General features: G+C 47.4%; 12 protein-coding genes across 12 annotated transcripts; 6 read left to right on the forward strand and 6 right to left on the reverse strand.

Annotated features, from left to right (window-relative positions):
* Window positions 1-23: 23 nt before the first annotated feature.
* On the reverse strand, window positions 24-1,458 carry V1508DRAFT_160333 (Thi4 family-domain-containing protein). The gene has a single exon (XM_066936070.1). It carries the CDS (start codon window positions 1,143-1,145, stop codon window positions 204-206), a length of 942 nt encoding a protein of 313 aa, XP_066795255.1. The 5' UTR covers window positions 1,146-1,458; the 3' UTR covers window positions 24-203.
* Window positions 1,459-4,736: 3,278 nt separating this feature from the next.
* V1508DRAFT_404797 (uncharacterized protein) lies at window positions 4,737-5,597 on the forward strand (the record flags this gene model as incomplete). Its single annotated transcript, XM_066938651.1, has 4 exons — window positions 4,737-4,869; window positions 4,916-4,919; window positions 4,983-5,397; window positions 5,514-5,597. The coding sequence occupies 4 exons, from the start codon at window positions 4,737-4,739 to the stop codon at window positions 5,595-5,597; spliced, it is 636 nt and encodes a 211-aa protein (XP_066795256.1).
* Window positions 5,598-6,002: 405 nt separating this feature from the next.
* Window positions 6,003-6,870, reverse strand: V1508DRAFT_404798 (acyl-CoA N-acyltransferase; the record flags this gene model as incomplete). Its single annotated transcript, XM_066938652.1, has 3 exons — window positions 6,003-6,182; window positions 6,235-6,511; window positions 6,581-6,870. The coding sequence occupies 3 exons, from the start codon at window positions 6,868-6,870 to the stop codon at window positions 6,003-6,005; spliced, it is 747 nt and encodes a 248-aa protein (XP_066795257.1).
* A 1,557-nt stretch (window positions 6,871-8,427) lies between these two features.
* Window positions 8,428-10,340, forward strand: V1508DRAFT_404799 (peptidase S64; the record flags this gene model as incomplete). The annotated part of the gene is made up of 2 exons (XM_066938653.1): window positions 8,428-9,475; window positions 9,529-10,340. The coding sequence occupies 2 exons, from the start codon at window positions 8,428-8,430 to the stop codon at window positions 10,338-10,340; spliced, it is 1,860 nt and encodes a 619-aa protein (XP_066795258.1).
* A 439-nt stretch (window positions 10,341-10,779) lies between these two features.
* On the forward strand, window positions 10,780-12,611 carry V1508DRAFT_456265 (uncharacterized protein). Its single transcript, XM_066942647.1, has 3 exons — window positions 10,780-11,340; window positions 11,397-12,192; window positions 12,241-12,611. The coding sequence occupies exons 1-3, from the start codon at window positions 10,867-10,869 to the stop codon at window positions 12,387-12,389; spliced, it is 1,419 nt and encodes a 472-aa protein (XP_066795259.1). The 5' UTR covers window positions 10,780-10,866; the 3' UTR covers window positions 12,390-12,611.
* On the reverse strand, window positions 12,600-14,413 carry V1508DRAFT_160626 (uncharacterized protein). The gene is made up of 3 exons (XM_066936071.1): window positions 13,912-14,413; window positions 13,683-13,860; window positions 12,600-13,632 (listed from the first exon to the last, which is right to left on the reverse strand). The coding sequence occupies exons 1-3, from the start codon at window positions 14,238-14,240 to the stop codon at window positions 12,811-12,813; spliced, it is 1,329 nt and encodes a 442-aa protein (XP_066795260.1). The 5' UTR covers window positions 14,241-14,413; the 3' UTR covers window positions 12,600-12,810.
* Window positions 14,414-14,585: 172 nt separating this feature from the next.
* On the forward strand, window positions 14,586-15,643 carry V1508DRAFT_419113 (riboflavin kinase-domain-containing protein). The gene has a single exon (XM_066940552.1). It carries the CDS (start codon window positions 14,959-14,961, stop codon window positions 15,508-15,510), a length of 552 nt encoding a protein of 183 aa, XP_066795261.1. The 5' UTR covers window positions 14,586-14,958; the 3' UTR covers window positions 15,511-15,643.
* Window positions 15,644-16,617: 974 nt separating this feature from the next.
* Window positions 16,618-18,256, reverse strand: V1508DRAFT_419117 (mitochondrial carrier domain-containing protein). The gene is made up of 5 exons (XM_066940553.1): window positions 18,095-18,256; window positions 17,915-18,019; window positions 17,741-17,803; window positions 17,431-17,677; window positions 16,618-17,379 (listed from the first exon to the last, which is right to left on the reverse strand). The coding sequence occupies exons 2-5, from the start codon at window positions 17,951-17,953 to the stop codon at window positions 16,832-16,834; spliced, it is 897 nt and encodes a 298-aa protein (XP_066795262.1). The 5' UTR covers window positions 17,954-18,019; window positions 18,095-18,256; the 3' UTR covers window positions 16,618-16,831.
* A 365-nt stretch (window positions 18,257-18,621) lies between these two features.
* V1508DRAFT_371877 (uncharacterized protein) lies at window positions 18,622-20,853 on the forward strand. Its single transcript, XM_066937498.1, has 2 exons — window positions 18,622-19,049; window positions 19,108-20,853. The coding sequence occupies exons 1-2, from the start codon at window positions 18,948-18,950 to the stop codon at window positions 20,476-20,478; spliced, it is 1,473 nt and encodes a 490-aa protein (XP_066795263.1). The 5' UTR covers window positions 18,622-18,947; the 3' UTR covers window positions 20,479-20,853.
* Window positions 20,659-21,658, reverse strand: V1508DRAFT_419122 (DNL zinc finger-domain-containing protein). The gene is made up of 2 exons (XM_066940554.1): window positions 21,076-21,658; window positions 20,659-21,026 (listed from the first exon to the last, which is right to left on the reverse strand). The coding sequence occupies exons 1-2, from the start codon at window positions 21,613-21,615 to the stop codon at window positions 20,877-20,879; spliced, it is 690 nt and encodes a 229-aa protein (XP_066795264.1). The 5' UTR covers window positions 21,616-21,658; the 3' UTR covers window positions 20,659-20,876.
* Window positions 21,659-21,837: 179 nt separating this feature from the next.
* V1508DRAFT_462374 (uncharacterized protein) lies at window positions 21,838-24,470 on the forward strand. The gene is made up of 4 exons (XM_066942832.1): window positions 21,838-22,178; window positions 22,227-22,264; window positions 22,313-22,667; window positions 22,715-24,470. Exons 1-4 carry the CDS (start codon window positions 21,947-21,949, stop codon window positions 24,310-24,312), a joined length of 2,223 nt encoding a protein of 740 aa, XP_066795265.1. The 5' UTR covers window positions 21,838-21,946; the 3' UTR covers window positions 24,313-24,470.
* V1508DRAFT_419127 (fungal-specific transcription factor domain-containing protein) lies at window positions 24,216-27,553 on the reverse strand (the record flags this gene model as incomplete). Its single annotated transcript, XM_066940555.1, has 3 exons — window positions 27,282-27,553; window positions 26,988-27,226; window positions 24,216-26,931 (listed from the first exon to the last, which is right to left on the reverse strand). Coding segments are annotated over exons 1-3 (2,677 nt in total), but the record flags the coding sequence as incomplete, so codon positions are not given.
* Window positions 27,554-27,681: the final 128 nt, after the last annotated feature.

Here is a 27,681-nt window from a genome sequence, read left to right on the forward strand (position 1 = left end):
GCCCATACCCTAATTTATATGTAGTGCGTGAACCAACAAGATATATCAATTCAAGTATAAGTTATATTCAGACTGCTTGAAAGCACAATAATCTGTTAACACAAATTCATACGAAGATCAAAAAATAATAAAGAAGCGCAATAAGGCACACAGCAAATCACTTCGCAGAGTTATAGCTGGCTACAATACTATAACGAAACGGACTACTCCTGGTTCTGCTTCTGTCTAACATCGAAAACCTGCAATGCAGTCTCAGCAGCCTTTACGCCAGATAGCGCCATTGCCCCAAATGTGGGTCCCATGCGGTTCGCACCGTCGACTTCGGAAAGCTCCATTCCACCGACAATCAACCCAGGCACAATCTCTCTGGTGCGCTTGACGATGACATCTTCGGCCGCTTTCATATCCAATCCGCGCATTCCTCCAAGTTTCTCAATGGCAGCCATTGATACGAGACGTTTAACCGAGAAAGCGCCGAAAGGACCGTCATGCCCCGTTGTAGATATGACGACGGGGGCATTGATAGTATTCGGATCCATGCACGATTGGTCATCGTGGTGCATAGATACGAGTGTCCAGTTCGTCACGACTCCCCCAACACGAAGCTCGCCAGTAGTCGGATCGACACGGGTGATCAAGTCTTCCACGGCTGTTGCATTAAAAAGCTTCACATTCGGGAACAAAAGAACCTTGGACAACAACGTCGACGTGAAGAGCGCAGCGTGCTTCACGACAACATATGTGTCTTCTTCTTCATACGGCACTCCAATCTCGTCAAGAAAGGTCTGAGCGGGCTTACGCATGACCATGGCAGAGAACAACTGTCCGCCAAGCCAGGCGCCACCGCCAGGTGCAACGCCAGCCTCCACGATCGCGATCTTAAGGTCAGGACGGGATTTAGCAAGAACGTAAGCAGTTGAGAGACCGCAGCTGCCAGCGCCGACGATAACCACGTCAGATTCGGCGTATTTGTCGAGGTCAGCAAAGTATCGCTTCGTCATCGCACGAGACACAGTCGACTCGCGGATGTGGTCGAAGGCGAATGTTTCCCATTTGTTTGCTGTATCCAAGGATGTAGGGACAGTCTTGGCAGCCTTGAGCTCGGGTACGTACGGCTTTTCCAGAGTGACGGCAGGAGGAGACATTTCGAACTAGACAACCAGTCAGTGCATGCCCGTACAAAGGGGCAAAGAAAGCAGGAGGAAAATGCATGTCCTTTCGCAGGTATTATCCTGATCAAGTTCGTGCCGTCTGTTCTCAGAGCGACCCGTCAAGTACAGCCACGCTGGTTCTCGTCAGCCAGTTCTCTCTCTTCATCGATCGAGAAGAAGTTGGAGAAAACTCGTGACAGAGACGTAGGATGTACTTTCAGGGCCGAACACCGGCCATGCATGTATTGATTGTGCTGAGTAGGATAAGTGGCTGCCAAAGGCGCATCGTCCGTCCCGACGCAGTGCGTACATAGTCTGCGAAATTAAAGCTATTAGCATGTACGGGTACAGTAAGAATGGCAACTTACCTTGGATAGAAAAGAATCGATTTCACGAAGTAGTAAAGACGGGATGGTAATAATCGTATAAGTCGGCTGAGTAGGGGAGTAGACAAGTCTTTATATACTGCTCAAAAGCTGCTGCGCAGACGAGACTATTTTTTGCGCTCAGCGTGAGATGACGACATTTCTCGCCTATCCTTTCTCCGCGTTTGCACCGTTGGCGGCATCGGCCCCACACATAGCACAAAAAACACGCTCAACACACCAGTAATTATCTACTTTACAAAGAACGCCTTTTGATAGGGACCACCTATCCGCTATCTAAATTGTAATATGATTATTGTAATAATTACTGATGCATTTGTTCAACAAAAATTGCTACAATTTCGGGATGCAGATTGCAGCAAGATCTCGAATATTGCGGTCGGGTGGCTGTCGGCCGGCCAATTCTTCCCACTAGCCCAACCTCTGACAAAAAAACAGCGAGCGCAAACTCATCTCGGCTGCTATCCCCCTTCGTCACATCATATGGTGCATCCAGTTTAGTCCCAAAAAAACTCTATTTGTTTCATAATTTTGAGCCGCATAACTGTTACATATTGTGCAGATATACAGCGTATTTGAACATAGGTTTGCACGTATATGTCATCTGCTAAGAGTTAAAAAAATAATGCACATTTCAAGAAGCAAAATGAATTCAGCGCAAGACCTCTTCCAGCTTCGATGGCTTCAACAAAAAGTCAGATTGCTGGGACAATACGTGGGTTGCGCAGCACGACGGATTGGGGTTATCTCGAAATTTCAATTCTGCTTCTGCACCTGCGATGATCATCAGGATAAATCATGACCTGCTCTATTACGTTGCCATCTGGCGCCTTGTAGAACCCTTTTCTCAGGCGACTCGATGATTTTGCAAGATGATCATTCAGGTTAAATTTATCAATGGTTAAAGCATCATCTGCAACGGCCTGATGGTTGCTGCTTTGGTCGAAACAGAACAGTGCCAGACAGTCAGGATGAACTTGTTCAAATACCTGAATGGCGTGTTCTAGCTGTTCGCACATTTGGGGACTCTTCCAATACCCTTGGCGGTTCTTGCCAGGTTCAAGAATCACACTCGCTCTCTCGCCATTTGCATTGAGAGAACCGTGGCACGCGCAGTAAAAATCTGAGACCATCATACCAACTCCTTGGCCCTTCTTTTTAATGATAGACTCATTCTTTGCTATCCACGTTCGAGCTTTGTCGTCATTGCTATTAAAGTAGGTTTCATCATGAGTGACTAACACAACCTCTTTCTCATCAGACTTCAATGCTGGAAGTATGACGTTCTCGCAATTTTCACCCTCGAATTCTTTCATCCTGGATCGTAAAGACATCATCATTTTACTCCAGCTTTCGCGATATTCAACGACATTTTCTCGTTCATGCCCATCATAATAAATATCTTGGGCGTGGTGCTGTAATGAGAATCCCCATTTGTCTAAATATTTTGTCACTGTGGTCAAAGATATTGATGCCCGACCAATCTTTCCAATGACGGAAGGAAAGACAACCTGTTGATAATGGTACTGTAGTTTAGTTGCTGTTCTGGAATTTGGTGGAAGCGCTCGAAAAAATGCCAAACATTGTGCTTTGACGTCTTCGTCGACTAAGAGACACCTGAATTTTGAATGCTTCCCTCTCAAACTCTTGGGCGCTAGCGTTCGCGTATTCTCATACAGCGTTGCCCATGTGCAGATGATTGTTGCCATATATTCCCCTCTGAAGAAAGTATGGTCTGAGATTACACGAGAAGCATTCATCTTCTGATTGCCATTCTTAATTAGAGTCTGATAGTATCGAAGAATGACCGCGAGTTGATTCTCACGACTCTGATCGTTGGGCTGCTGGAGATGCGCCAAAATCTCAGAAATCATTTCCTTTGGAGATCGTTCGGAAGGGCTACTGCCTCTAAGTTATGAGCCTCTAAGTTATCATTATCGGGTCGTTTGAAATACTCGAACAATGATTTCATGCCAGTGGTGTCCTTTCCCTGTGTATATCTTCTATATTGGGACGTTCTTGAATTTCCAGGACGGGAGCTAGTCTTCAGATACTTATCTGCATCCTTAGAGCATCGATAGGAGCTGTGTCGGCCATCTCACTGTTGAGGCTTTGAATCATAGCTAGTTCTTCATCTGGAACCTCGAGTTCTTCAAACTCGCAGTCTGATTCAATTCCTAATTCTATTTCGTCGCGTGTCGTTTCAGGTTTCTCATGAAGATTGTCTTGCTCCTCGCATGACTCAAAGCAAGCGCGTTTCTTCGAATTCGCTTCTCCATTATGTGACCTCTTCGATCTTCGACCCATTGATATTTTCTAACTGACTGGTGGGATTTAGTGCAATTGTAGTTATCGAGAAAGTGTGTTGACGTTGAACGTGTCAGCTACGCGTTACTGTGTCTAAAGCAAACTAGCTTCAATAACAATATACACTAACCATTTTAGGTAATTCAACCCTTACCCTTTTAAAACCCTAAAACCCTGTGTTTAATAATTCGGTTGTCCCATAGTTAAGGACCTTCGTACCCGCAATTTTCTTCGTGGTAGAGGTCCCTCAATTTTTATTATTTTCAAATAAAAATTGGTGCAAACGATTTAGAATAGAGCAGCTATGAGCATTTACATTTTCAAGGGACTATGTACGATTCTGTTGACGTAACAAAATCTCGTTGTAGGGAACAGGTACAATTATGGGACTAAACTGGATGCACCATACCGAATTCAGCTAGCCTAATATTAAGCATAGGGAAAAGGTAGGGTAACGTTGACCGCCAAACATTTCGTCCCATAGTTAAGCACTAATGTATCCCGGAATTTCACTGAAGTAGGCTTTTATGGATTTTCCATTTGGAGATAATAAAAGAATACCGCGATCTGCACTAATGCGCTTAATTAACATATAGGGATGGACATGAATAACATTTTACTCTATTCGTATTCGTTATTCGTATTCGCAGAAATTCCTTTATTCGTAAGGAATAAATCTCGGAACGTCGAATACGAATAACGAATATTACTCGTAATTTTGACAAAACGCTAGCGTAGTAACAGAACTTTAATTTAGCCAATCATGACGCGTCAATGAGTAACTGAACGACGCGTCAAGGAGTACCGCGTCAATGAATAACTCAACGACGCGTCTTATTCTGCCAATTTTCAATCCCTTGGAGATTCATCCAATATCCTATCTTACAACAAGATGTCTGACAGCGATTGTGAGATCTCAACTGTCAGCGGGGTGGACGTGTTATCCGTTGCCATATCCGACCGTCTTCGGCACCCTAACAGAATCGACTATCACCTGCTTAATGACGGCAGTGACGAGGAGGCAGGTCTGAACGGATCACGAAGAAGTCGCGATTGAATTTACCAATTGAGGGCAGTGAGCCAATTACGCATAAAGACTCGGCAAGTCAATGGACTCCAAGCTATGCTACTTCAGCAGACCTACAAGCGCAGACTGTTCTCAGGAACAAATTTCGTCGGTTGAAGAGCTGCCGGAATCCTCTCGCATTTCGGATCAGTCGTCAACGCCTCCGACCAAAAGCCAAAATCTCTCACTGTGGTCGCACTTCAGCATCAATTCCCTTCCTGGAAAGTTATGGTATCCAAAGCGAGGTAAAAAAGGACCAATAGAAGATAGGGAGATACGATGCACAATGTGTAATTGGAAGACGACAGATTCTGCCCGAGCGACGTCCACAAGCAACATGAAACTTCACCTTAACAGGCATGGCATTCCATCTAGCGGCGGCGATGATCCTGGCGTGGAGAAAAGGAGAATGAGGCAGCAATCGGTTGCTACAATGTTCAGGAAAAATGCTAAGGATAACGTAGCGAAAATCTTAGAGCAGAATTTGGTGCGTTGGATGGTCCTGGATGATATGGCCTTCATGGCAATTGAATCCCCGGCATTCCAGCAGATTCGACGATCTACCGGGTGTCTCACTTCCGTTCACAGGCCGCCGAAGGTTAGCTCGTCGAATTGACTGGGAATTTACTGTGCAAGTGGTTGAAGAACTGGATGTTTGGACCAGCAATAATTCGAGAGCCATGTTAGGAGTGATTGGACATTGGATGACCCTTGATTTTCAGTATCGGGAATATGTTCTTGAGTTTACAGAAATATGCGGTGCTCACACTGGAGAGAATATGGCAGATCTGTTGCATAAGACTTTGGCCTAGTGACGCTGAAGGGAAACCTATGAAGTGTTTAGAGCAATGACGCAACCCCTAGGTACAGAATGATTATTCAAGCTATGGCCACAGGGTGTTGATATATTTTCCTGTTTGGACTTCATTGTCTGGTGTTTTAATATTTTGTTACGTTATTTGTGCAGTTCCGCAGCACTCTATCATCTTCTGACCGTGAAACAATTTGGCGAAATAAATTGAATAACTTGTACTTGCGCATGCATTAATATCTATAACCGCAGTCCACCAAAACATGCTCCAAATTCATCTACTAATCAGTCTTGAACGTCATGCCATAGATAATCGCATCGACCGGACCATTATCTTCATGGCCCTTGACCCACGCGACTTTCTTTACTCGTCCGACTTTCTCGAAGCCTAAGCTGTCCCATATCCGCTGACTCGCAATATTCGTCTCGAATACTAAATTGAAGATCGATCCGGTATACCCCTAAGTCACATTAGTTACCATGATTACTGAAAACTGGATACCGAGAACTCACAAGCTTCGGCGCCCACTCGACGTACTGCTTCCCCAAAATCTTACCTACACCCTGTCCTCTAGTCTTTTCGCTGACCAAGAATCCACCATTACATATCCCGCCGCATATTCCCGGGTAATTAGGTTTTGTGTAAAACGTGCCCAATACACGATCATCTGCGTCTTCGAACGTGAACGTCTCCGGCGAACCGGTTGGGGAATCTAAAACCATTACCGCGGTGAACGCCGCGAACCAGTAGTTTTTGAATTCATTGAATGTGAGTGGATGTTCCTGAGGACTGAAGCGGATGTGAGCCAAAACAAGAATATACGCTTGGAAGGTGCGGAAATGGACAGAAGCAACATACTAAGTTTGCCCACCCTCAATTTCTCGATTCAGCAGATTCGCCAATACACGCACAATATTGTCAACATGTTCTGCGGGGATGATTTGTCGTTCCGTAGATGAAGTGCATACTTCGATTTCAGTCTCGTCTTCTGACCGGACGAATGCATAGATGGTAGCCGACCGGCCATCGCGGAGGTAGACGTTTGCCGGAGGAATGAGTATCGGCGAACTGACTGCCGCGCGGACGCGGTTCGAGAGGGCCACCTTGGTGTGGATATCTTCTAGGGCTGAGTGCTTTGATGCTGTCATTCTTTCTATGAAGGATTAGTATTATTGATTCCATGCCTATTCAAGAGATGTGAACGCACCTATTGTACTCTAATTCATTCAATTGGACTCATTCCAATACTTCGCGCCTATGGGATTAGAATCGCGTCCAGGATTTTATATCATAGTATTTGGTAAACGCCGCGGGCACTCGGCGGCGCCCGGGATGCTTGAACCCCTGAGTCGGTATTTCTGGTCGAGAGAGCAAAAGTTCTAGAGACTTCGATATTGCCAAATCCAGTTCTGGTAAGCCGGAGATGGAAGGAGTTTCTGTTTGAAGCCTTAAAATCTAGGTGATTAAAGGCCGCTTAATTTCTCATCGATAGTTTATGAGATTTCATTGTTGGCACGACTTTATAACTGGATATATGGGTAACATGCACTCAAATCAATCTTACAAATCTAACTATGCAAATTACTTCTCAACGTACAATCATTTGCGGAATGTCTCCTTGGCGTTTGCAAGGCTATCGAGAGGATGCATACCTTCATCTAATTGTATTTACCTTGATTACAGTGAACAAATTATATCATACGCTGCTGCAAGAGGCGACTCATAATTTAGACGAACTTAACGCGCAGGGACGGGCGCAATGTTGCCAAGACGGATTAAGGATGCGAAGTCATTTGATTTAAGAGAAAACGTTCCACGACATTCGGTTGTAATGTCCTTATTCAGTAATGCAGAACTCGCGATCGATCGAATTAAGAGCTGGCTTAATTCCAGACAATCAACTTCGGTTGCGCACGCACGAAACCAGAAAAGGTTAGTCACCTATTATTGATATTTTGGTCTACCAAATTATGGCATCTTCCATACTAAGTTTGAAGAGTATATGGCACCAGCTATTTGCAGATTTACCGACCAGCAAATGAATTTGGTGCCGCACGGCTCCACTAGAACTAATATGGATTAGCGCAGCAGTTCTTTTTTGAAGGCAGCCGCCGAGATCGGGCTCACACCACTCTGTTTTGGGACTATCTTTGCCGTACATTTAGTCTCACTTATTGTGTCCACTTCTGGTTCTTCACCCCCGGAATATGCCCAATGCTGATATACTAACCTTTCCACTCCTAGGTTACTCCTACTGATCGTCCACTGATCGCCAACTTTCACCACCTCAGTTTTCCCGTGAATCTCGTTTTGCTTGCCATCTCAGTGTGAGCATCTCTTTGTCCGGCCTCCAAATGGCGCCTCCAGAGTCGCGGGAGGACGAGGCTGCCTCGCAGTCGCCTTCGCAGCCAAATCAAAACTCGCGATTGTCTTTGCCTGAGGTGTGCCCTGTTGTTCCGTTCACTCGCCCGTCGCCGTGGAACGAGATGGAGCTGCCGTATCGTCAGGCGACAGATGGCCGCAAAGTCGACTCTGTTTATTCCGGTGGTTCGCGGTCCTACGCGCCGTCGGTCAGATCCACCCGCACTTCCTCGTCCGGAGCTTCCTGGCCGTCGTTCTCGTCGGCGTCTTCCATCTCGGGAGAGTCTATCGCCAGCTCGCGTCTCAGTCTTCCTATTGCCGATGACTACTATGAGGGCGGACTCATGTCTTCTGCGCATGTTGTCGCGCCAGATGGTATGCGCAATCTCGATGGCATTCCTATGGCCGGCATCGCAATGCCACTTCGTCCGAGCGCTCCACTTTCCGGAGGCATGGCTATTATCGCGGAAAACAGACGGTCATTGGAATCAGAATTCAATGCGCTGGCGGGCGATGTCAAATCAGTCCTCAGTCAAGTTGGCCGGCACATGATGGACTTGTCCAAGGCTGCGGCCACCATCACTGAGTGCATCCGCCAGACAATCACGGCCTGCTCTCACCACAACATTCCTGCTCTTCATCTCTCGCCTGTCAACTGTCCAGCCCTCGCTACCGCTCTCAAAGTCGTTCTTCACTTCTCAGATAATCTGCTACTCGGTCTTCCGTACGCGTCAGCACGCAGTGTGCTTCTGCGCGCTGCGTCAGAACTCGGCGTCAAGTTGAAGCTCGTGCCTGCGTATGCAGTCGGCATGGCTCCACCCCAGCCACGCAATTTTGCCGTCGGCAACGAGTACAGCACACCTGATACACCAGCGTCGAAGACACTTGATCGTCTCAATAATCTGATGGATATTTTGCCACGGTATCCAGTCTTATCCGAGCAAGATGGTGCATTCATCGCCCCCATCGCTCGCGGTTTTTCTGAGTCGTTCGCCGTTATTTCCGTCTTGTTCGGTGTCCCTTCCCCATCACCTGCCCATTTAGAAAGCGTTGCAGAATTGTACGACGTCGCGGATGACATCCACTTTTTCTGCCAAAAGAACAGGATCCTGGTCGCTGCTGGTAGCCACTCCACACCCTCTTCCACACATGGACATCAGCAGAAGCCGTCGAGGGTCTCGATGGGCGGTTTCCGTGCGCCCTTCCGTACCAGTAACTCCGAAGTACCGCCAATGTCGATGTCGATTGCAACTGAAGACGCTGAAACGCTGAGCGGTACTCTCGGTGGCTACGTCTATCCAAAGGTTGACCCGAATGATCCATCCGTCGCTGCCTACTCACAAAGTGCTTTTGCTATGACATGCGCTCACGTCTGTCTCACAGAAACAAGAGGTAAGAGCTAACCTTTCATAGTATGTATGTGAATGAGCACTCACACCTAACAGTACGACGACCGCTTGTCTCTGTCCCATCTCCGGTTCTGATTAATATGTACCGTGAGACCCTTCTGAAGGAGTACAGCCGCTATCCTGCCCACTCTGAGGAACGTCGTGCGTTCAAGCGTGCTGTTTCTGCTATCGACGCCGACTATCCACGCACTACCGGCCGTTCCCTCCCACCCCGGTTCGGCGAGGTTTTATGGGGTGAGCGAACGCTCAGCAACGGTATGATCTCAGATGTCGCCATTGTCCGGTGTCGTCAAGGTCTCAAACCTATGGAGAATAATCTTGGCGACGATGTTCCCTTCTCAGAATTCGACCCATCGCTCATGTTTACAAACTTGACCGTCCGTGGAGTCGTCAAAAGGCTCGTCCCCGGATTGGAAGTCTTCAAGTATGGCTCGACCTCGAAATATACCACCGGCAAGTTGAACGGTCCGAAGCTGATATACTGGGCCGACGGCGCGCTACAATCGTCCGAGTTCGTCGTCGCCGCTGCGCCATCCGGTATGTTTGCAACAGGCGGTGACTCTGGCGCGTGGATCCTTCGCAAAAACGGCATTTCTGGACTCGGTGTTGTCGGCATGCTTCATGCATACGATGGCGAACATCGAGAATTCGGACTGTTCACACCTATGACGCGGACACTGGAGCGCCTCCGTGAGGTTACTGGTATAGAGTGGGGTGTTGTCGGCGCAAAAGACGTCGAGGGCAAAGACGAAGAGGATACACTCGTAGGTGGATCGGAGACCTCAGACTCCTCTCGCGGTAACGACGGCTCTCTTCTAGACTCGTCCTCTGACTCTGAACTAGAATAGTCTTTCGACGACGGTGGCATATACAAAATTGCGCTGGATGTTAATTGTTGAATTTGTATATTTATTGGGACACGTAATTTGTTGGTTGGTACATTAACATTTAGTAAAGCACTTGGATAACTGCTTGACATGGGGACGCGGTTAGATATTGTAGGTGGTGGGTATTGATGGAGTTTTTTGCTTACTTTATTTTGAGTATTTGATTGGTATAAGATAATGACTTAATATATATATATATGTTGGTAATGGAATTGCTGAATCGAGTACAACAATAATGACTCGGTTTGAGACCTTCTATCTTGCTCTCGTTCTGCCTCGAGGGGCTTTGTACTGTTTGGTCCGTTGGGAGGAAAACTCTGTGCCGCACGAGCGCCGCGTCCATTAAAATTCTTGGGAGCACCAAAAAAAAATATTTTTTGTTTTCCCACATCATTCAACTGAAACTTACACGTTCTTGTCTCTCTCTCTCTCCAATCCACACCAATTTCCGCCTTACTACTTATTCAGCACAGTACACTATACAATAATGTCAGGACTACTCCCAATCGCTACCTATACCTTGAAAGTTCCACCAGGCGTCCCCGTTACGGCTAGCGAGGAAGAATTTCCCGTTACGTTACGGATCACGATGGCGGCTATCGATCCAGAGGCGGTGGACGATAAGAAGGCGCCTAGCACTTTAAAGATCTTGAAGAAGCCTGCTGCCTTCCCAAATGGTGGGTTGTTGTTTGGTGATGATGAGGATGATGAGGATGATGAGGATGATGAAGATTTTGAAGGTGATGAGGAGGAGGATGATGACGATGATGATGAAGATGAAGATGATGAGGAAGAGGAAGAGGAAGAGGAGGAAGAGCAGAAGAAGTCTAAGAAGACAAATGGTGTCAAGGAGAGCAAGAAGGATGCTGACGTCGAGATGGGGGACGATGATGAGGGGGATGATGATGAGGACGAGTACGAAATCGAGGACGTCGTTCTCTGCACTCTCTCCCCTCAATCCGTAAGTCTTCTAGCTGCTTCCATCCATGTGGTGAAATTTTGTCTAACTAAGTCTAGCTCTATCAACAACCACTTGATTTAGTGATTACGCCTGATGAGGAAATTCTCTTCGAAGTCACCGGTTCTTACACGGTCTGCCTGATCGGCAACTACGTCGACCACCCCTACGACCGACAAGACGACTATGACGAGTCCGAATCCGAGTCCGATGAAGACTACGATTTGTCCCCCGATGAGGACGAGCTGATTCACGCGTATGGCGACGAGGATGAGAGTGACGAATTGGATTCCGTTGACGAACATCCGCGTATGCAGGAGCTGGAGAGCGACGACGAGGAGATTAAAAAGGAAGCCAAGGCTTTGAAGGAGGAAGCTAAGGCCGTTGTTAAAGAGAAAGCAAAAAAGACAAATGGCAAGCGACCGGCCGATGACGAAGAGGTGACAGACAAGAGCCTTGATGATCTGATCGAGAAGGACAAGAAGGGTGCTGAAAAGCTCTCGAAGAAGCAGGCGAAGAAGTTGAAGGCGGCTGATGGCTCCGCGGCGCCAGCTCCCTTGGAGAAGGAGAGCCCGAAGGACAAGAAGGTAACGTTCGCCAAGAACTTGGAGCAGGGACCAACCGGCTCTGGCGCACCAAATAAGACTGCTGAGCCTACGAAGACGGTTCAGATTAAGAAGCTTGAAGGCGGTCTCACAATCGAGGACCGCAAAGTCGGTGATGGCGCCGGTGCGAAAAACGGCCAGAAGGTCGGTGTGCGATACATCGGGAAGCTCAGTAATGGCAAAGTCTTTGACAGTAATACCAAGGGCAAGCCATTTGTTTTCACCCTCGGCAAAGGCGAGGTTATTAAGGGTATGTCTGTCTTTCTTGTAACTAGGATCATGCTAACCTGTCAAATAGGCTGGGATCTAGGTGTTAAGGGCATGGCCGCCAATGGCGAGCGAAGAATAATTGTTCCGGCTCCACTTGCATATGGAAAGAAGTCTCTACCTGGGATCCCTGCCAACAGCACTCTCACGTTCGACGTCAAGCTGTTGTCAATTAAGTAAATTAAAGCTTAAATATAATTAATATTTCCATTGTTTTGTTTATGATATTGGGACTGGATATTCAAAAGTCGTTGATTTTGTTGTTTACCCGTTTGAAGTTGACATGCGTCGTACGATGTACAGTGTTTGTTTCTTAGTGTAATATATCGTAAGTAGTAGATATTTTACGTGTTGAATAGACCACGTTTGTAATTCACAGCTAAGGTGTCAAATTAAAATTACCAAATTAATTATCCCATTCCAGCCTATTACACAATTAAATCACAGAATTAATTAGCAAGCGAATATTAAGAGGTTGATTCGAAATCGAGTCCCGAGCCATTCCAGTCGTACCTCTTCATTAAGTGTCACATACGGAAATACTCGATCTTGTCTTCGATCGCGCCGGCAGTAGACGCGGTAGCCATCCGGGCCATATTCGTCACATCACCGGTATTTCTACACGCCCCTCAGGCGCTGTGAACGCTCCGCGGTCGCTCGCGATAATGCACCGATCGCCGGTCGCCATGGCGGAAAATTTGAATTTGCCTTTATCCGACTCCGAACGCACTCCGTTTGACGTACCTTTGGCGTGACCACTCGGGCCCATGCTAGGCTTATCGTTGTTTAAAAGAGCATCTCGCCGCACGCTCGTTGTAGTAGGATTTCCTGGATCATACAGCGTGTCGAATTGTTCTCGATCGCGTTCATACGCGTATTCTTGAGTACCTTGCCCGGTCTGCGCAGCCGCGCCCGGTCTCGGGTTGGTAGACGAAACACCTGTGCCGGCACCAACAGCCGTGCCTGCGCCAGTGCCGGGACCTGCTGTTGCTCCAACTCCAGTTTGCGTCTGCTCTGGTCCGCGGGCTGGGTATTCACCCGTAGCAGTTGTCCCGGTATCAATACTTCGCTGCTGCTCATGGCCATACGCAGGCTTCTCCGCCGCAGCTCCTCCTTCCCCAATCGCTGCACGATCACTGAATCGAATACCGAATTTTGCCATCCCTAATACTCCAGCCATCCAGATCAAGTAAGCCAGCACGCACATAGTGAGAATATCCAAGATCCCGTAGAAGACTCCTTCAGATGTTGGACTGATGACATTACCGCCCTCCGACAGCCCCCAGCAGATGGGGTATAATGACCATATAAACGCAATGGCACCTGCGCCGATGAGAAACGGCGCGCGGATGTCGGCATGCAGATTACGCGAGGATATGAGGCCAGGGCCGAAAAAGTGGTAGCAAATTATTATCCATGCGGACTGTCGTTTGTTAACAGTTGCCATATTTAACCGACATCGCGAACACTTACTACGCCAAACGTGAAATAGCCCCATTTGTAGGATGTCGCGACTAGTGCACCGATGAGTCCGGATACGATGTAGACTTCGAGCAATCCGGCCATGAATATAGTAGTCATCCAGTGTAATCCCGAAAACAGAGCTAAGCAGAACAAGACCAGGGGCCCTGCCAGAAACCATCCGATATATCTGTTGTCTTCAGTAGAGTCCATGCAAGAGTAATGTGAATGTGATACTGACCTAGCAAAGAAAACAACACGTACTCCGCCGCCATGATAATGACTGAATTCGGTTTGTACACCGGTGTTTCCCAAATTAGATGCCATTGAGAAATAAGCAAGCGCCATGAACATGGCGGCGCCAATAGCAAGATAATTAAAGAGTCGCTCAAGTCTCGACATCATGAATGCGGAGGCTATGAAGCCAATGGCGAAGACGCACATGACGCTGAATACAGTCCAATACCAGTCTGAGCCATGCGTCGTCAGGGATATAGTAGTACCCATAGGAGGGTTGACGTTGAGTGCATTGTTGCCGCGAGCAATGAGCGCTTCAGCAAGGGATGCCATTGTAAAAATCAGCAAAAGAGATTCAGAATGTAGACCAGATAAGCAGTAAGTGGAGAATTGATCAGCTATATGTCCGGAAGGTTGACTGATCTTCAGTGTGATACTGACATCATATCATTTATGCATAATAAAATGCCTAATCACAAGACCGGTGCTATTATAATAGTGATAGTCACGACCGGGAACGGAAAAAGTGGTGGTTCTGATCGCGTGCCACGGTGTTTGCTAGTTCCGAGTGCCAATCTGAATAATCTGAGAGAATGCATAAACGTACATGCAGTGACATACCAGCGCAAATAAAATAGTAGTATTCGAGACTAGCAGTCATTTCTCACAACTAAGCCTGTTATAGAATATTCCAAAAATCGATACTCCTAATTGAGATAATCATCCTTTCTTTGATTGTTGTCATCAGAGTATTTCCATCGCACTTGCAGATAGTATTTCCAATTATCCTCAAACATTGCAATGCAGAATACAGCTTCTTGAGGGAAGTACTATGCATCAAGGACTAACGAACTTGGGGTCAAGATCGACGGTTGGCATGCCACGCGACGTCTACAAAGTTCTGTGGGGCGGCGGCGCTGTTCTGAAAAGACTCGCCTCCCGTTTTGGTCACATTTTAATTTCTTGTCGCACGCATTCGGTTAACGGTACGTGCCAGCAATTACAGCTATTGCGAAATTACGACGTCAATTAGAACACGACAATAATAGAGATGCCACCTGTTCCTCCGTATCCTGTGTTTATAGACTCCCACGTGATAGGCGGCTTCGGACGCGGGTCCTCAGATTTGGGCATTCCCACAGCAAACATCCCAGCGTCCGACTTCCTCGCGTCGGGGATTCCTAAAGGCCAGACCGGTATTTATTTCGGGCTGGCAAAGATTTCGGGCGCATACGGCACACTGGTACGACACTCGTCACCTGAAGAGAATGGCCCAAAACCGCCTGCCACGGAGATAGTCCGGACCGAGAAAAGCATAGTGCCGGAGGATGGTGTCGTGCTGCCGATGGTAATGTCTGTAGGCTGGAATCCGTTTTACGGAAACAGCGAGCCAAGTGCGGAGGTACACATTGTGCACAAGTTTGCGGAACAGTTTTATGGTGCGGATATAAAACTTGCTGTGCTGGGATATATTCGGCCTGAGCAGAATTTCGCGAGCGTCGAGGCGCTAATTGAGGAGATCATGAATGACATTAGGAAAGCAAAGGAGTTTTTGGCAGAAGATGGATTTAAACAGATTGAGTCGAATGAATTTTTCAAGTAGGTGAATGCGGCATTGAGCAGATTTTGATAGACATACTTGGCATAGAAATATGGTGGCGCTCTTTGTATTTTAGAAATGTAGAAGATCTGATATTACTGGTAGAATGAATAGAGATATGACTACTTCCACACCACTTCATAGCATCACCAATGAGTTCGCCCTTTTGCAAGACTTCAAATGTCGATCATCTATCTTCTTCCTTTTTGTGCGTAACTTTAGCCACCGGGATAAGAACAACTCCGTCTGCATAAGATAATCCCCCGGGATGAATCTATTAACCTCGCTAGACTGCGTGAAACCGGCAGACCCGAGGATTGAGATGTTGCGCGCAAAATCGGGCAAACGCATCTCACGCTGCTCGAGCAACCGACTATCAACTATAACTGCGCATTGGCGCGGGTCGTCATTAGGCTGTCCGAGCAGGCTGAGTACATGCCGAAAGACTGTAAAATGAACGTTATCCTGCCGGCTTCATTATAGTCACACTGCCATACATTAGTCATCAGATTTCGAACCAAATCACAAAGTGCTTTGATAATGATGGCCACGTCTTGTCACTCGCGTCTCATCTATAAACACGTGGGTGTTCAAATTCTTGCTAAGAATAACTGACAATTGTCACTTCCACTGTTATCGCCTCGCCAAATGAGCTACCGGCGTCGATTGGGCGAGAACATAGTAATTCCATCCAAAAATCCGCCGCAAAGATAGTTCAGCCTAATTAGCGCATCTCCTATCTAAATGTCGATATGAGTTACACGAAAAATCTAAATCTGGAAAATCAATTGATCTCCTTACGTCATACGAGGCGAATGATTTAAAATGCCTTCATCAACGCTGCCAATGGCCTTTGCTTGATGCCAACCACGACTTCTAATAATATGATCTACAGCTAGATACCTCCTAAATTTAAATCACGTGTGATTGTCCGCGTACTAATGGGAACGAAAACGATATCAAATACGATCAGGATGCATCAGATATATTAGCTAAAGAGAGGCTGATTATCTATTTATTATTACCCGCAGTCAGACTTTTAAACCGTAGCCCGCAGGTAATCTTGCCGTACCTTCCTTTGGAAGTAACTAAACAATAAAACACAACTCTCTGTCAATTCTTCGGCGAGAAAATTTGCGCTTCTCGGACCAAAAAAATGGAATAATGGCTGAAACCTTGCCCCTGCCAAGGACTGAAGGCCAGAATGCATATTACTGCTGATGTACCTTTGATTCTAAAATACAAAAACAGAGCTTTTATTATATTCCATCTATTCTATAGATATATTATATATGCAGCTGGAAGACAGTTTTATGGCCAAACCTTACAAGACAGCAATGACCTTCTCATATATCGTGAAAATTATACCTCCGCTCAGCACTAGTCGTCCTAGTCGTGGAGTAGTGCCTTTCCAAAACGTTCTCACACCCTCCTCTTTTAATAATCTCTGGGCGCAATGTAGCGTGTTCCTATACTCCTTTTTCGACTCCAAGGACTGCATTCGGGTCTTAAGCGTATCTAATGGCATTGTGGTATACACTGTGATAATGCCAGCAATGGCGCCGACAAGAAAAGTTGTGGCTCCTGATAACGGCTTGTTGGGGTCATCGTTATTCATTGCCTGCACCTTTTGCTTAAGGAACGAGTATGAACCCATTCGGACAGCTGCATTCGACGATTGCCGAAGAGTGACAGGCACTAGACCCTTGTAGATCGCACCTACACCACCCTCCTTGACCAACGTGTAAGTCCCGTGAACAAAACCACGATATCGCGGATTCGGTCGTTGCGCATCGTCGATAAGTGCAGTTTTGATTGTTTCGAATGGTGTGAGAGCAAACACGGATTCTAAAACCCCAGCACCCAAACCAGCTATCAATGTTAACATTTGTAAACTTGTGCCAAACCACACGAAATACATACCCAGAACACCTCTTGCTCCAGACAATTTGCCGCTGTCATCGGATAGCAAGTTCTTCAATGAATCGAATCCCAGGAAGCGCACAGCGGCCTTGGCCGTGCATCCAATGACCAACGTCGAGCATCCAGTGTACACTGTCTTAATACCTTCCTCTCGGGCAACGCGCAATACAAGTGATATTGGGTTTCGGGATGCGACTTTCGATATGTCTACTAGTTGTAAACGAGTCTTTGCGAATTCGAACGGGTACTACAACGACATTAGTGTCCTGCCTGCGGACGACGATTTGTAGTATGACAATTGGATACTAACCGTAGCGGCAGCCTCAACACCACCAGCGATGCCACCAGCAACTAGTGATTTCCACGGAGGTGGCTAAAGTCGCCGTCAGTAAATCAACGTTTAGCTTGGTTTGCCTTGACGATAATAAGTATGATAGCGCACGTGCTAATCAGTCTCGCAGTGCATGAATGAATTAGAACTAACCGGCGGTGGATTATTGTCCTTTGTAGATACGGTAGTCATATCCGATTATTCGACAAATAACTAACACCAAATATTCACTGATTTCGTGAGTCAGTCTATGGTAGCCTGCTAGCAGCAAGATTAGATTTTCTAGAGCATGGACGAAATCGAGTTTGTGGAGTAAGGACCACTGATACTGACCCGACTTTTCTCGTTACGGCGGATGTGGTTCTTACGCATATATTGACTGACCAGAGTATTATATAATCACCAATTCCCGCTTCTGTACAAATCAAGTGAATAGTGCCCGAAGGCAACTGGAAAATACAAATGTTATCCCAATATAACTTAGAGGAGTGATACCAAGGGAACTGCTAACCCAAGTTAGTTGGTAGCAGATTGTGACCCAGGCGGAGTAAATATCTAAGTGCGCAACGGCAGCGCAGATACAGTGCTATATGGTATGAAGTACAACGCATAGCTCGGACATACGGGATGTACGCAGGAAGCCGTATACTCGCGCATGAAGTAAGGTTTGAATGTGGCGACCATATTCAAGCCCGCAAACATACCAGGGCCTGAACTTCGGACCGTGCGCCTCATTGGCACAAAAAAATGCCAATGTCAGCCTCTAGTAAAACCTTAACGGTTCCTCGCACTTAGAAGCTGATACAAGAAGCCGTGATCGCTTCTCCGCACAATTCGAAATATCAAAAGTAGGTGTGCAGATATCACCGGGCGAAATCTAGACTAAGCTCACATTGACCTTTTGCCACTCAGCTGATATCCATCAACGAATGGTTGCTATTTCTCGGCATTATGACAAAGACATGATTTTCCTCCTCGCAGCCGTCCTCTTTAGGCATCTTCACTTGTATCTTGCAATATTACCACGCTGCACACACAACAAACTGTTTCGTGCTTCCCGCATAAGAAGCATGACTCACCAGAGTGCAATATTTCTTTTGATATTTTCTGGTATTTGAAGCCCGGCATCCAGCTCTGGGCTTGGTGATCTTGTGTATATTAACAGAGCACACGACACGCATGCACAATGTCCCCCGCATCGTCTACCTCAACATCTGGGACAGTCACCACGGCCTCCGGCATAACTTTACCCATGACCGCTGCTATGGCCAAAAGTAGTGGAATAAGTGTACGCATATTTCGTGTTCTACAGACAGCAAAGAAAAGTACACTGACTAGTATTGCAGCTTCGAACTGGAAGACCGAAACGCAAGAAAGCATCTCGAGCCTGTTTTCACTGCCAGAAGGCTCATTTGACTTGCGACGATGCGCGTCCATGCCAGCGATGTATCAAGAGAGGTTTATCAGCAACCTGTCAGGATGGCGTTCGCAAGAAAGCGAAATATTTGCACGATGCTCCGGTTGATCTGTCCAAGCTGAGTACTATACCAGTCAAGAACAATTCAAAAGTCAGCAGTAAAGCGGCTGCATTGATTACTACTCCTAAAGGCGAGGATACGATTGATCCGTCGTCCTTAGTGACTGAGCCTGTACTTGATGAAAGTCCTGAAGGTTCAGATAGTTTGTTTTCAAATTTGGACCTTAGCACCTACGACTTCGGTTCAAAGACCGCGAATATGGAGTTCTCATATCTCTCAAATATGATCGACACAAATGCGTTGAATCCACAGGAGACTCTTACAACGTCATCCTTGGTGGGTAGTGAAAATCTACTTGGCGCTAATGCCAGCCAAGGATATGATTATGGTTTTGCGGAGATGTCTGTCCGCGATTCCAACTGGGCTTCGCGCGGGCTCGCGTCGCTCCTCTCTGGGAATGATAATTCACCGCAAAACAGCGCCAGTCCACCGACGCCTACTACACCTGGTACTGACCATGCTCCAAGACAAGGCTCGTCGCTTAGTGGCGAGGTTACAGTACTACCACCTGTGCAGAATATGCCCCAACCACTTCAGATTACAACCTCGAATCTGCCACTTGTATCCCCCGCTTTTCCCACCCATCTTGCCTCTCGACGCCGACGCGATCCCGAAACCGTGTACGCGGCTGTGACACAGCCTTTTTCGTATACACCTGGGTATCATGGTTTAATTGCGTACTTAAAGTCTCGCTTCGACAGACCACATCTCATGCGCGTGGCTCGCTGCATGGCTGCGTTTCGCCCGTCTTTTATCGCTTGTACCAAGACTCTGAAAGAGGAAGATCTCATTTTCATGGAGAAGTGCTTTCAGCGGACATTACTCGAGTATGAGAAATTTATCTCTTATTCTGGCACGCCAACAGTTGTCTGGAGGCGAACTGGTCAGGTTGCCGCTGTTGGAAAAGAATTTTGCATATTAACCGGATGGACAAAGGAGCAGCTATTGGGTAAAAGGACGTTTGTGGTCGAATTGATGGACGACCAATCTGTATTGGAATATTTTGAAGGATTCAGTAAGCTGGCGTTTGGCGACTCGAGGGGCGCAACTATGATGGAGTGTACATTACTTAGTCCGAGTGGGAGGAAGATTCCGACTGCATGCACTTGGACGATTAAGCGCGATGTCTTTGACATTCCCATGATGATTGTCGGGAATTTCTTACCAATTCTGAGTTAATTCGATCAATGCGTGTTTGCAATATTAGTATTGTATCTTTTACTACTTGGTATTACTCTTCTGTTGCGTTTTTTTGCATGCAATAAGTCATGCCGGCTTTGCTCTACGTCGTGTCAGGATGTATTATTGGTAACTGTTCTCTAAAAGCCACATGGCCTCTCCGTTTATTGGCAATATCGCTTGAGATTGATAACTTCGTTTGGATTGATTGGTGTATAGCAAATTCATGACTACAAAGGTTGGGTAATGTTAAATGTTATTTATATGTTATTTATCATCGGTTCGTAATACAAGGTATGATTTGGGCATTCGAATACTGTACATTCATGTTACATATGGTATCTTATATACAAATATATGTATTTCTATGGACAAAAATTTAACTGATTTAAGTAAGCTTATTGTTCTCCTTTCGTATCGTCGGGCAGTACTGGAGATTCAGTAAATTCAGTAATGTCACCTCTGTACTCCGTCATTGTGCCCTTCCGAACGACTCCACCGTCTTTTGCGATAATGTCCTCAACTGTTATACGGGTGTCGGAAAAAATCTTTGTCACAGTTAGCAAACAGGACTTGAATCCGACAATTGGGACTGACCTTCAAATGATCTGCGATCAGATGCCTGTTATTACATCCGGGACACTTCACAAGCACCGTACCTTGGTGATAGGCCTGATGTGACATGAAGTGACTCGATCTATTGTTGCAGACCTTGCATGTCAACGTGATATTATACGTAGGCCTGTCTATCGCAATTTTAGTCCTTGCCACTTCGCTACATGAATGATCATGAGAGTGAAAGTGAGAATGCGAATGCGAATGTGAATGCCCATGACCATCACCGCTGATCTCGCCATTCGCGTGAGTATGCGTATGTGCTTGCAGAGTACCAGCTGTGTGATTTTGCTGTGTGTTTCTGGATTTGTCTGTAGCGGAGAATGGTTGCTGTTGCTGTCGGTATCGCGTAGGATTCCTAACGACAGACCAAATCTGCCCGGAGGCTATACTTGGCCGCAGTCCGGGTACCCCTCTAGCTATTCCAGATGTCCTTAACTTCCACATTGTAGTTCTGTTGTTGAATTGTTGAAGACAGTCAACTAGATTGATTATATTCGATCGATGACAGTTCGAACCCATTGCCGCTCATACTTCGCGTTTGAGCACTAGATGCGACAGCATGCTATACTTGTGGATGTATATGATTTTCCAGTCGTTCCCCGTATTTCAACTGGGCAAGGGGAACGTACCCTACCGCTGAAAGGTAGGGCAAACGCACTACCGTCGAGCACAATAAAGATGCCTATCGACTGTGACACCGAAATGGGCGTTAATTTTACATAATCGTCTTGTTGCTGTGCTGCCGGGACGCCTCATCGAGAATCGAGGCCTTTTTCATTTTCCTCGATAGCAGGAACTCACTGTCGACCTTACAGCAATCATCTGGAATTAACGGATCCTTTGGTGTCAGATGCACCGTCCATCGATTCCGCAAACGTTCTCAACTGCTTTGGTAAAGGCAAGTTTGCTGTTATCCGCGAATCTACCATTCCTGCACTCGTCCCCACTTCTGAAAAACGGGAATTATTTGTACAGGAGAGATCACGATGACGACGTCAATGATGAAGAGATGGTTGGGCCGAAGTTTTGGATTTTTATGTCAATATCGGTGACCCTTGTGCTGTTAGGTGGTATCTTTGCAGGTATGTTCAGTTGCATATCGGCTGAACAATGCCAGCTAACGATCCCAGGTCTTACTCTTGGTCTTATGGGACAAGATGAGGTTTATGTATGCGATTACTCGTTTTGGACAAGTACACAACTAACACCCAGTTAGTTACAAGTGATCGAGCAGACTGGAAGTGTGACAGAGCGCAAGAACGCTGGCAAAGTCCTGAGACTCCTCAAGAAAGGCAAGCACTGGGTCCTTGTTACAATGCTACTCAGCAACGTCATCACCAATGAGACTCTGCCAATTGTTTTGGACCGCTGTCTAGGCGGTGGATGGCCTGCTGTAGTATCCTCGACGATCCTTATTGTTATTTTCGGTGAAGTTATTCCCCAGTCCGTGTCTGTCCGGTATGGGCTTGCCATTGGCGCCATGTTCGCCCCATTTGTGCAACTGTTGATGTATGCGATGTATCCTGTTGCGTATCCTACGGCACTATTACTCGATCATGTTCTGGGAGAAGGTAGTATATATGATTTGGGATTTTATTGCGTGCTCTAATTGACATAGACCACGGAACCGTGTATCGCAAGGCGCAACTGAAGACACTGGTTACTCTGCATAGATCAATGGGTGTCGAGCGTCTGAACAGGGACGAGGTCACAATTATTTCCGCGGTCTTGGACCTTAACGAGAAACCAGTCGGTAACATAATGACCCCGATACAAGACGTTTACACGATGAGCGCAGACCGCATTCTCGACGAGGAGGCCGTTGAAGAGATATTGAAAGCAGGCTACAGCCGTATTCCTATTCACACGCCAAACGAGCCTTATAATTTCATCGGCATGCTGCTCGTCCGGATTCTGATCTCTTACGACCCAGAGGACGCGCAGCCTGTGTCTACATTCCCGCTTGCGACACTACCGGAGACCAAGCCTGATACGACGTGCTTGAATGTGTTGAATTACTTCCAAGAGGGCAAGTCCCATATGATGCTTGTATCTGCCAGTCCCGGTGAGGCATACGGCGCGCTAGGTGTTGTCACCCTAGAGGATGTTATCGAGGAACTTATCGGCGAGGAAATCGTCGATGAGTCGGACGTGTATGTCGATATTTCGCAAGGTATTCGTCGCAAATACATCTCGCCATTGACCCGCCGAACATTACCCGCACAGTTCGTCGTCCATCATACCGTGCCCTTCAGCGAGGCCGTCGGTACCCAACCCATTCCGAAATTGAGTATGGACAACTACAACGGCCTAGCTACTAGCACGGCGCACCGAAATAACCTCGGAACGACCGTGTATGGGTCAAGTGCTCCTACTGCCCCAAAAGTCGAACCGTTAAACCTCGCGTTACGACCAATGGAAACGACTAATGCAAAAGTTACGATTAAGAGAGGTGCAATGGAGGATTATGTCCGGCGCACATCGATGGATACACGGAGCACGCCTCCGGCACCGCCTAATGGTTCGGCTGTGATTAGCGTCGATGCAAAGTTCGGGCTGCCGCATGCAGGTGCTGACTTTGGCACCATTCATGCATCGGAACATGAAGCACTTCTAGACGTACCAGACGTAAAACCACCCTCTGCTGCACAAGATGAGCGTCCGAATTCGTACATTGGTGGAAGTTTCAAGACGAAAGCCAAGCAACGACGGCCTTCATCTATCGAGCTAGATTCGATCGCTCGCAATGATTTATTCGATGATGCTAACGTGTACAGCATCGGCCACCGCGACGACAGTGGGGCAAAGACTCCTGGTTCGGCGATAAGCGAGGCTGAAAGTGTAACATCGAGCACAAGGCTACTAGACAACCAACAAGATCAGCGGGGTGAATTCCACGCGAGCGGGATTATCGAGAGTGTCAGAGAAGTGCGCGGGTTTCAAAAGACGATTATCGAGGCGACGCCGATGTCGGATGATGAAGTGGAGTCTGATATTGAGGAGGATGAGTCAGATTCTAATTCTTCACATGGCAGTCATTCCAGTCGAGGCGGATTTATTCCGGATTTAGAACGAGGACAAGCGGAGAGTGCTAAGAGTGACCGGAAAAAGAGAATGGTGGAGAAGAAGGGGAGTAATAGGGCTGGGCGGTCGGTATCATTCAGAAAGGGCAGTTTCTTTTCAGATCGTGGGTTCAGACCTTTAGGCGGTAGTTAACACCAATTACATACACCTAAGATATGGAGTTTGGTGACTGTTTGAAGGGGTTTCGAGATTGCAACCTGAAGTTTCGATATGGATATACAAAGGGGGATTTGTCTGTAGTCGAAGACGCATATAAATGGCACACTAAGATACAATTCATTTACCGTATACTCCAAAACACTCTCCTAAATCATCATACACAAATTCTAGCCAAAACAAACCTAACGTGTCAATCATGTTAAATACGAATAAGACCATATCCATGCTTGCTGTGGGTCATGCAAACCATTTGCGTTCCCTTCTATTGCCAATCCATCTGACCCCTGGCTAAACATGACTACTATTATGTCAGTACAATTTTAGTCTATAGGTTCCACTTCGGATAACTTGCCTCGTTCGAGATTTAATAAGGACTCATTAAACGTCTGATTCTCGACTGCATCGAGAGTCTGTGGCGATTTATCATTCGCAGAATCACGCCCGTTCAAATGATAGCTCAGTCTCGTAAGCATAACTGCCGCGCTGCGATCATCGTCATCTTTGGAAGCACTCTCCAGGCTGTCGGTATTCGCGTGATTATGATCCGCATACGGTCCGCCGGATAATATTTTCTCCATTTCTTTTTGTACTACCACGCGCGCGAGGTTCTCGAGGATGCGGAACCCTTGATCCGCAACTATGATTTTCACTTTGAGAGCTTTCTGCATTTGAATGATTCTGCTTAGTCCGCGTTTCGACTCCAATGCGCGTTGGCTCAGCGGCTCGCTGGATCCAAATACACTGAGCAGAACACCGGCAGTGAAAAGTTGGATTCCTACAAACGCCACACCATGGCCGTACTGGACCTTTGTAAATGCGGAATGACTAGCCAAGCGCGAGGTACGCAGGGCGGCCTGCCAGCAGGCATTCGCAGACTGCGAAAATGGATCCGGAGATGTCAGGTTCCAGAGAGGGGATTGCGGCGGGTGTTGGAATGCTAGTAGCGGGCGGTGGAGAATGATCATTGCATTGTCGAACTGGACTTGCAAGAGCACGGCTTGGATACTGAAGATATCTCGCTTGATTCTCGCCCGCCGAGCTTTGACCCACACGGAATCACTGTTGGCGTCATCGTTGTCGGGTATGATGATGTCGTCTTCGTCCTCACTGTCGGTCGACTCGTTGGGCGTGTGAGACCCATCGTCACGAAGTTTAAGCACGTCCGGGACTTGGTCGTACCATTGTTTGAGCTTCACCTCTAGGCATTGAATGGTTGACACTAAATATTCCACACTCAAGTGAGACGCCGCAGCGGATAGATCGGACTTCGATTCAGTGCACTCGAATTTCTTGGCATGTTTGGCAATACCACGCGGGCCTTGTCGGTAGAGCTTAGATATAATTTCCCCTAGGATGATGTAGAACTGCAATTTGCAGACCTGGTACGTCAGCAGCGTCGCCGGTTCATGTCCAGCAGACTCCTTGGCGTCGTCTTCGACCATTAGATATGACGACTTGCCGTGGGACGGGTACGCGTTCGCGACCGTGGGTAGCTCCACATCACAGTCGTCGTCATGAATACCGAGAGGTCGACCGTACGACATGGCGGCAAACCTGTCATAGTTGTACAATGCCCAAAACACTCGCCGTCTCAATTGGCGTTTTTCTTCTTTCAGTCCAAAATCCTCGCGATGAAGACCTATTGCCTGAGCGGATTTCAACCCGCTCCCAAAAATGCTCCACGCGAGGTTGGGATCGCCGTGATATAAACAGAAGCTGCCGAGCAGGATGCAAGTCTGCACAGTCGATAGCGTGCAGCACGAGAGCGTGTCTAGAAGATGCTTGCGAGAGAGCGCAATTAGCTGTGCCATTGCTTTCTCTAGATCGTACGTAGCATGTAGCGATCCTGGTGAAAGATGTTGCATGTATTCTTCGTAAATTTTCTGTAACCGCTTCCGTCGACCGGGATGGACGACAATATAGCGACCACCGAGTACTATAACCATGATCAAAAGAATCGCAAATGTAAAGTCTTCGTCCGTATCGGGGACTCCCAATGGATTGGCTTCATATGCCGCCATGAGGACATTGTATTGCTCGAGGAACTGGCCTTCGTGGACCACAAACAGAAACCATTGGACTGAGTTAAAATAGACTGCAATTGCGTAGTCCATGATCGGCCGTGGAGGTAGATGTGCTAATATGGAGGACGTGCTAGAGCGGGTGTGGGTCCAGGGAAGGGACGAGTGCCGTTCACCATCGGAGGCGGCAGAACTATTTGATCGACCAGATGCCGAACAGGGGGTATCCGCCGGACTTAGCGGGCGCCTATTTAGAAGAGCATCTATTCCGGAATTCGCAGTTACCTGGGACAAGTAGGGCAACGACGAGTCAGATTTGTGTGTATATTGCACCTCCTGGGTGATTGTAGACGGCACAGCCTTGTCCGGATAGCCAGACAATTGCACGCGGGCTCGTGAGGAAGGAAAGTTGAATGTTATCGCACTCGGATCGTCGGGAGTGCGAAATGGGGAAGACCGGGGCTCATCGCTCGCCCCTGAGCCATATGTGGTACTATCTGCAGGCTCTGGATAAAGCAGCCGCCGTAGCTTGACTGGTCGCGAGTCTTGCAATTCTGCGGATATGATTGTACTGAAGAGTTAGCCGTTAGCACATATAGTATTACATAAATGTATCTGACAACTCACCTCTGTGGGGGTGGTAGCCCAATCGACATGGACTCAGTGAGAGATGCCAGTGGAGGTAGTCCGATGGTCGATGTCGTCGGAGCAGAGATGAATTTGCTGTTAATCTGCGCACTCTGCGTGCTCTGCGAAGCTGGACTGCTGGTGGCCTCTGTCTTCTTGACTTCCGTCGGTCCGTCTGGTCGACTGACACAAACGACATTAGCGCGCACGCAGAGTGCGCATGGACGATAACTGTCGCACTGCGCTTGTTAGTCCATTGCACCAAAATGCGCGTGTAAAGAAAGCTATTCTCACTTTTAATTTCTGCTTCCGGCAGCGGACGCATGCTCGCGCGGTTCTCTTCGTAGTTCCGGTGGGGTTTTGCGTGGACTTGTCATCGGTGTTGGATGACGCTGGAGCGTTTGCGGACTCATAGACAAAGATGTCGGCCTTTGGTCCAGACGCAGACGGCTGCCGGGTGACCATGATAGAGTTGACTGTGAGCAACGCGGTGATGGTGGGGTGTGGATTACGACCAGCTACAGCATGACTTTGATTGAGCCGTGATTCAATGCGGCCGCGCCGCCGGATGCTTTGGGTGTCTGTTGGCCCACAGAAACTGATTTTGCTGGCTGAGGGTGCGGGGTATGGAATGGCAGGGTAACAGACGGCGCCAAAGAATATACTCAGCATCCGGAGGATGATACTCATTGTA

The sequence above is a fragment of the Lipomyces doorenjongii genome (genome assembly GCF_038497915.1).
Source record: "Lipomyces doorenjongii strain NRRL Y-27504 unplaced genomic scaffold V1508scaffold_31, whole genome shotgun sequence".
In the NCBI taxonomy this organism is placed as follows: Eukaryota; Fungi; Ascomycota; class Lipomycetes; order Lipomycetales; family Lipomycetaceae; genus Lipomyces; species Lipomyces doorenjongii.

Coding starts and splice junctions, on each gene's coding strand:
- V1508DRAFT_160333 (XM_066936070.1), bottom strand. CDS start 1,145: ATGTCTCCTCCTGCCGTCACTCTGGAAAAGCCGTACGTACCCGAGCTC.
- V1508DRAFT_456265 (XM_066942647.1), top strand. CDS start 10,867: ATGTCAGGACTACTCCCAATCGCTACCTATACCTTGAAAGTTCCACCA. Junction 11,341..11,396: donor GCACTCTCTCCCCTCAATCC/GTAAGTCTTCTA, acceptor AACTAAGTCTAG/CTCTATCAACAACCACTTGA. Junction 12,193..12,240: donor CAAAGGCGAGGTTATTAAGG/GTATGTCTGTCT, acceptor CCTGTCAAATAG/GCTGGGATCTAGGTGTTAAG.
- V1508DRAFT_160626 (XM_066936071.1), bottom strand. CDS start 14,240: ATGGCATCCCTTGCTGAAGCGCTCATTGCTCGCGGCAACAATGCACTC. Junction 13,861..13,911: donor CGTGTTGTTTTCTTTGCTAG/GTCAGTATCACA, acceptor TGAAGACAACAG/ATATATCGGATGGTTTCTGG. Junction 13,633..13,682: donor GCTATTTCACGTTTGGCGTA/GTAAGTGTTCGC, acceptor AACAAACGACAG/TCCGCATGGATAATAATTTG.
- V1508DRAFT_419113 (XM_066940552.1), top strand. CDS start 14,959: ATGCCACCTGTTCCTCCGTATCCTGTGTTTATAGACTCCCACGTGATA.
- V1508DRAFT_419117 (XM_066940553.1), bottom strand. CDS start 17,953: ATGACTACCGTATCTACAAAGGACAATAATCCACCGCCG. Junction 17,804..17,914: donor AGGACAATAATCCACCGCCG/GTTAGTTCTAAT, acceptor CGGCGACTTTAG/CCACCTCCGTGGAAATCACT. Junction 17,678..17,740: donor GTGTTGAGGCTGCCGCTACG/GTTAGTATCCAA, acceptor ATGTCGTTGTAG/TACCCGTTCGAATTCGCAAA.
- V1508DRAFT_371877 (XM_066937498.1), top strand. CDS start 18,948: ATGTCCCCCGCATCGTCTACCTCAACATCTGGGACAGTCACCACGGCC. Junction 19,050..19,107: donor CCAAAAGTAGTGGAATAAGT/GTACGCATATTT, acceptor CTAGTATTGCAG/CTTCGAACTGGAAGACCGAA.
- V1508DRAFT_419122 (XM_066940554.1), bottom strand. CDS start 21,615: ATGGGTTCGAACTGTCATCGATCGAATATAATCAATCTAGTTGACTGT. Junction 21,027..21,075: donor TGATCGCAGATCATTTGAAG/GTCAGTCCCAAT, acceptor ACTGTGACAAAG/ATTTTTTCCGACACCCGTAT.
- V1508DRAFT_462374 (XM_066942832.1), top strand. CDS start 21,947: ATGCACCGTCCATCGATTCCGCAAACGTTCTCAACTGCTTTGGTAAAG. Junction 22,179..22,226: donor GTTAGGTGGTATCTTTGCAG/GTATGTTCAGTT, acceptor TAACGATCCCAG/GTCTTACTCTTGGTCTTATG. Junction 22,668..22,714: donor CGATCATGTTCTGGGAGAAG/GTAGTATATATG, acceptor TAATTGACATAG/ACCACGGAACCGTGTATCGC.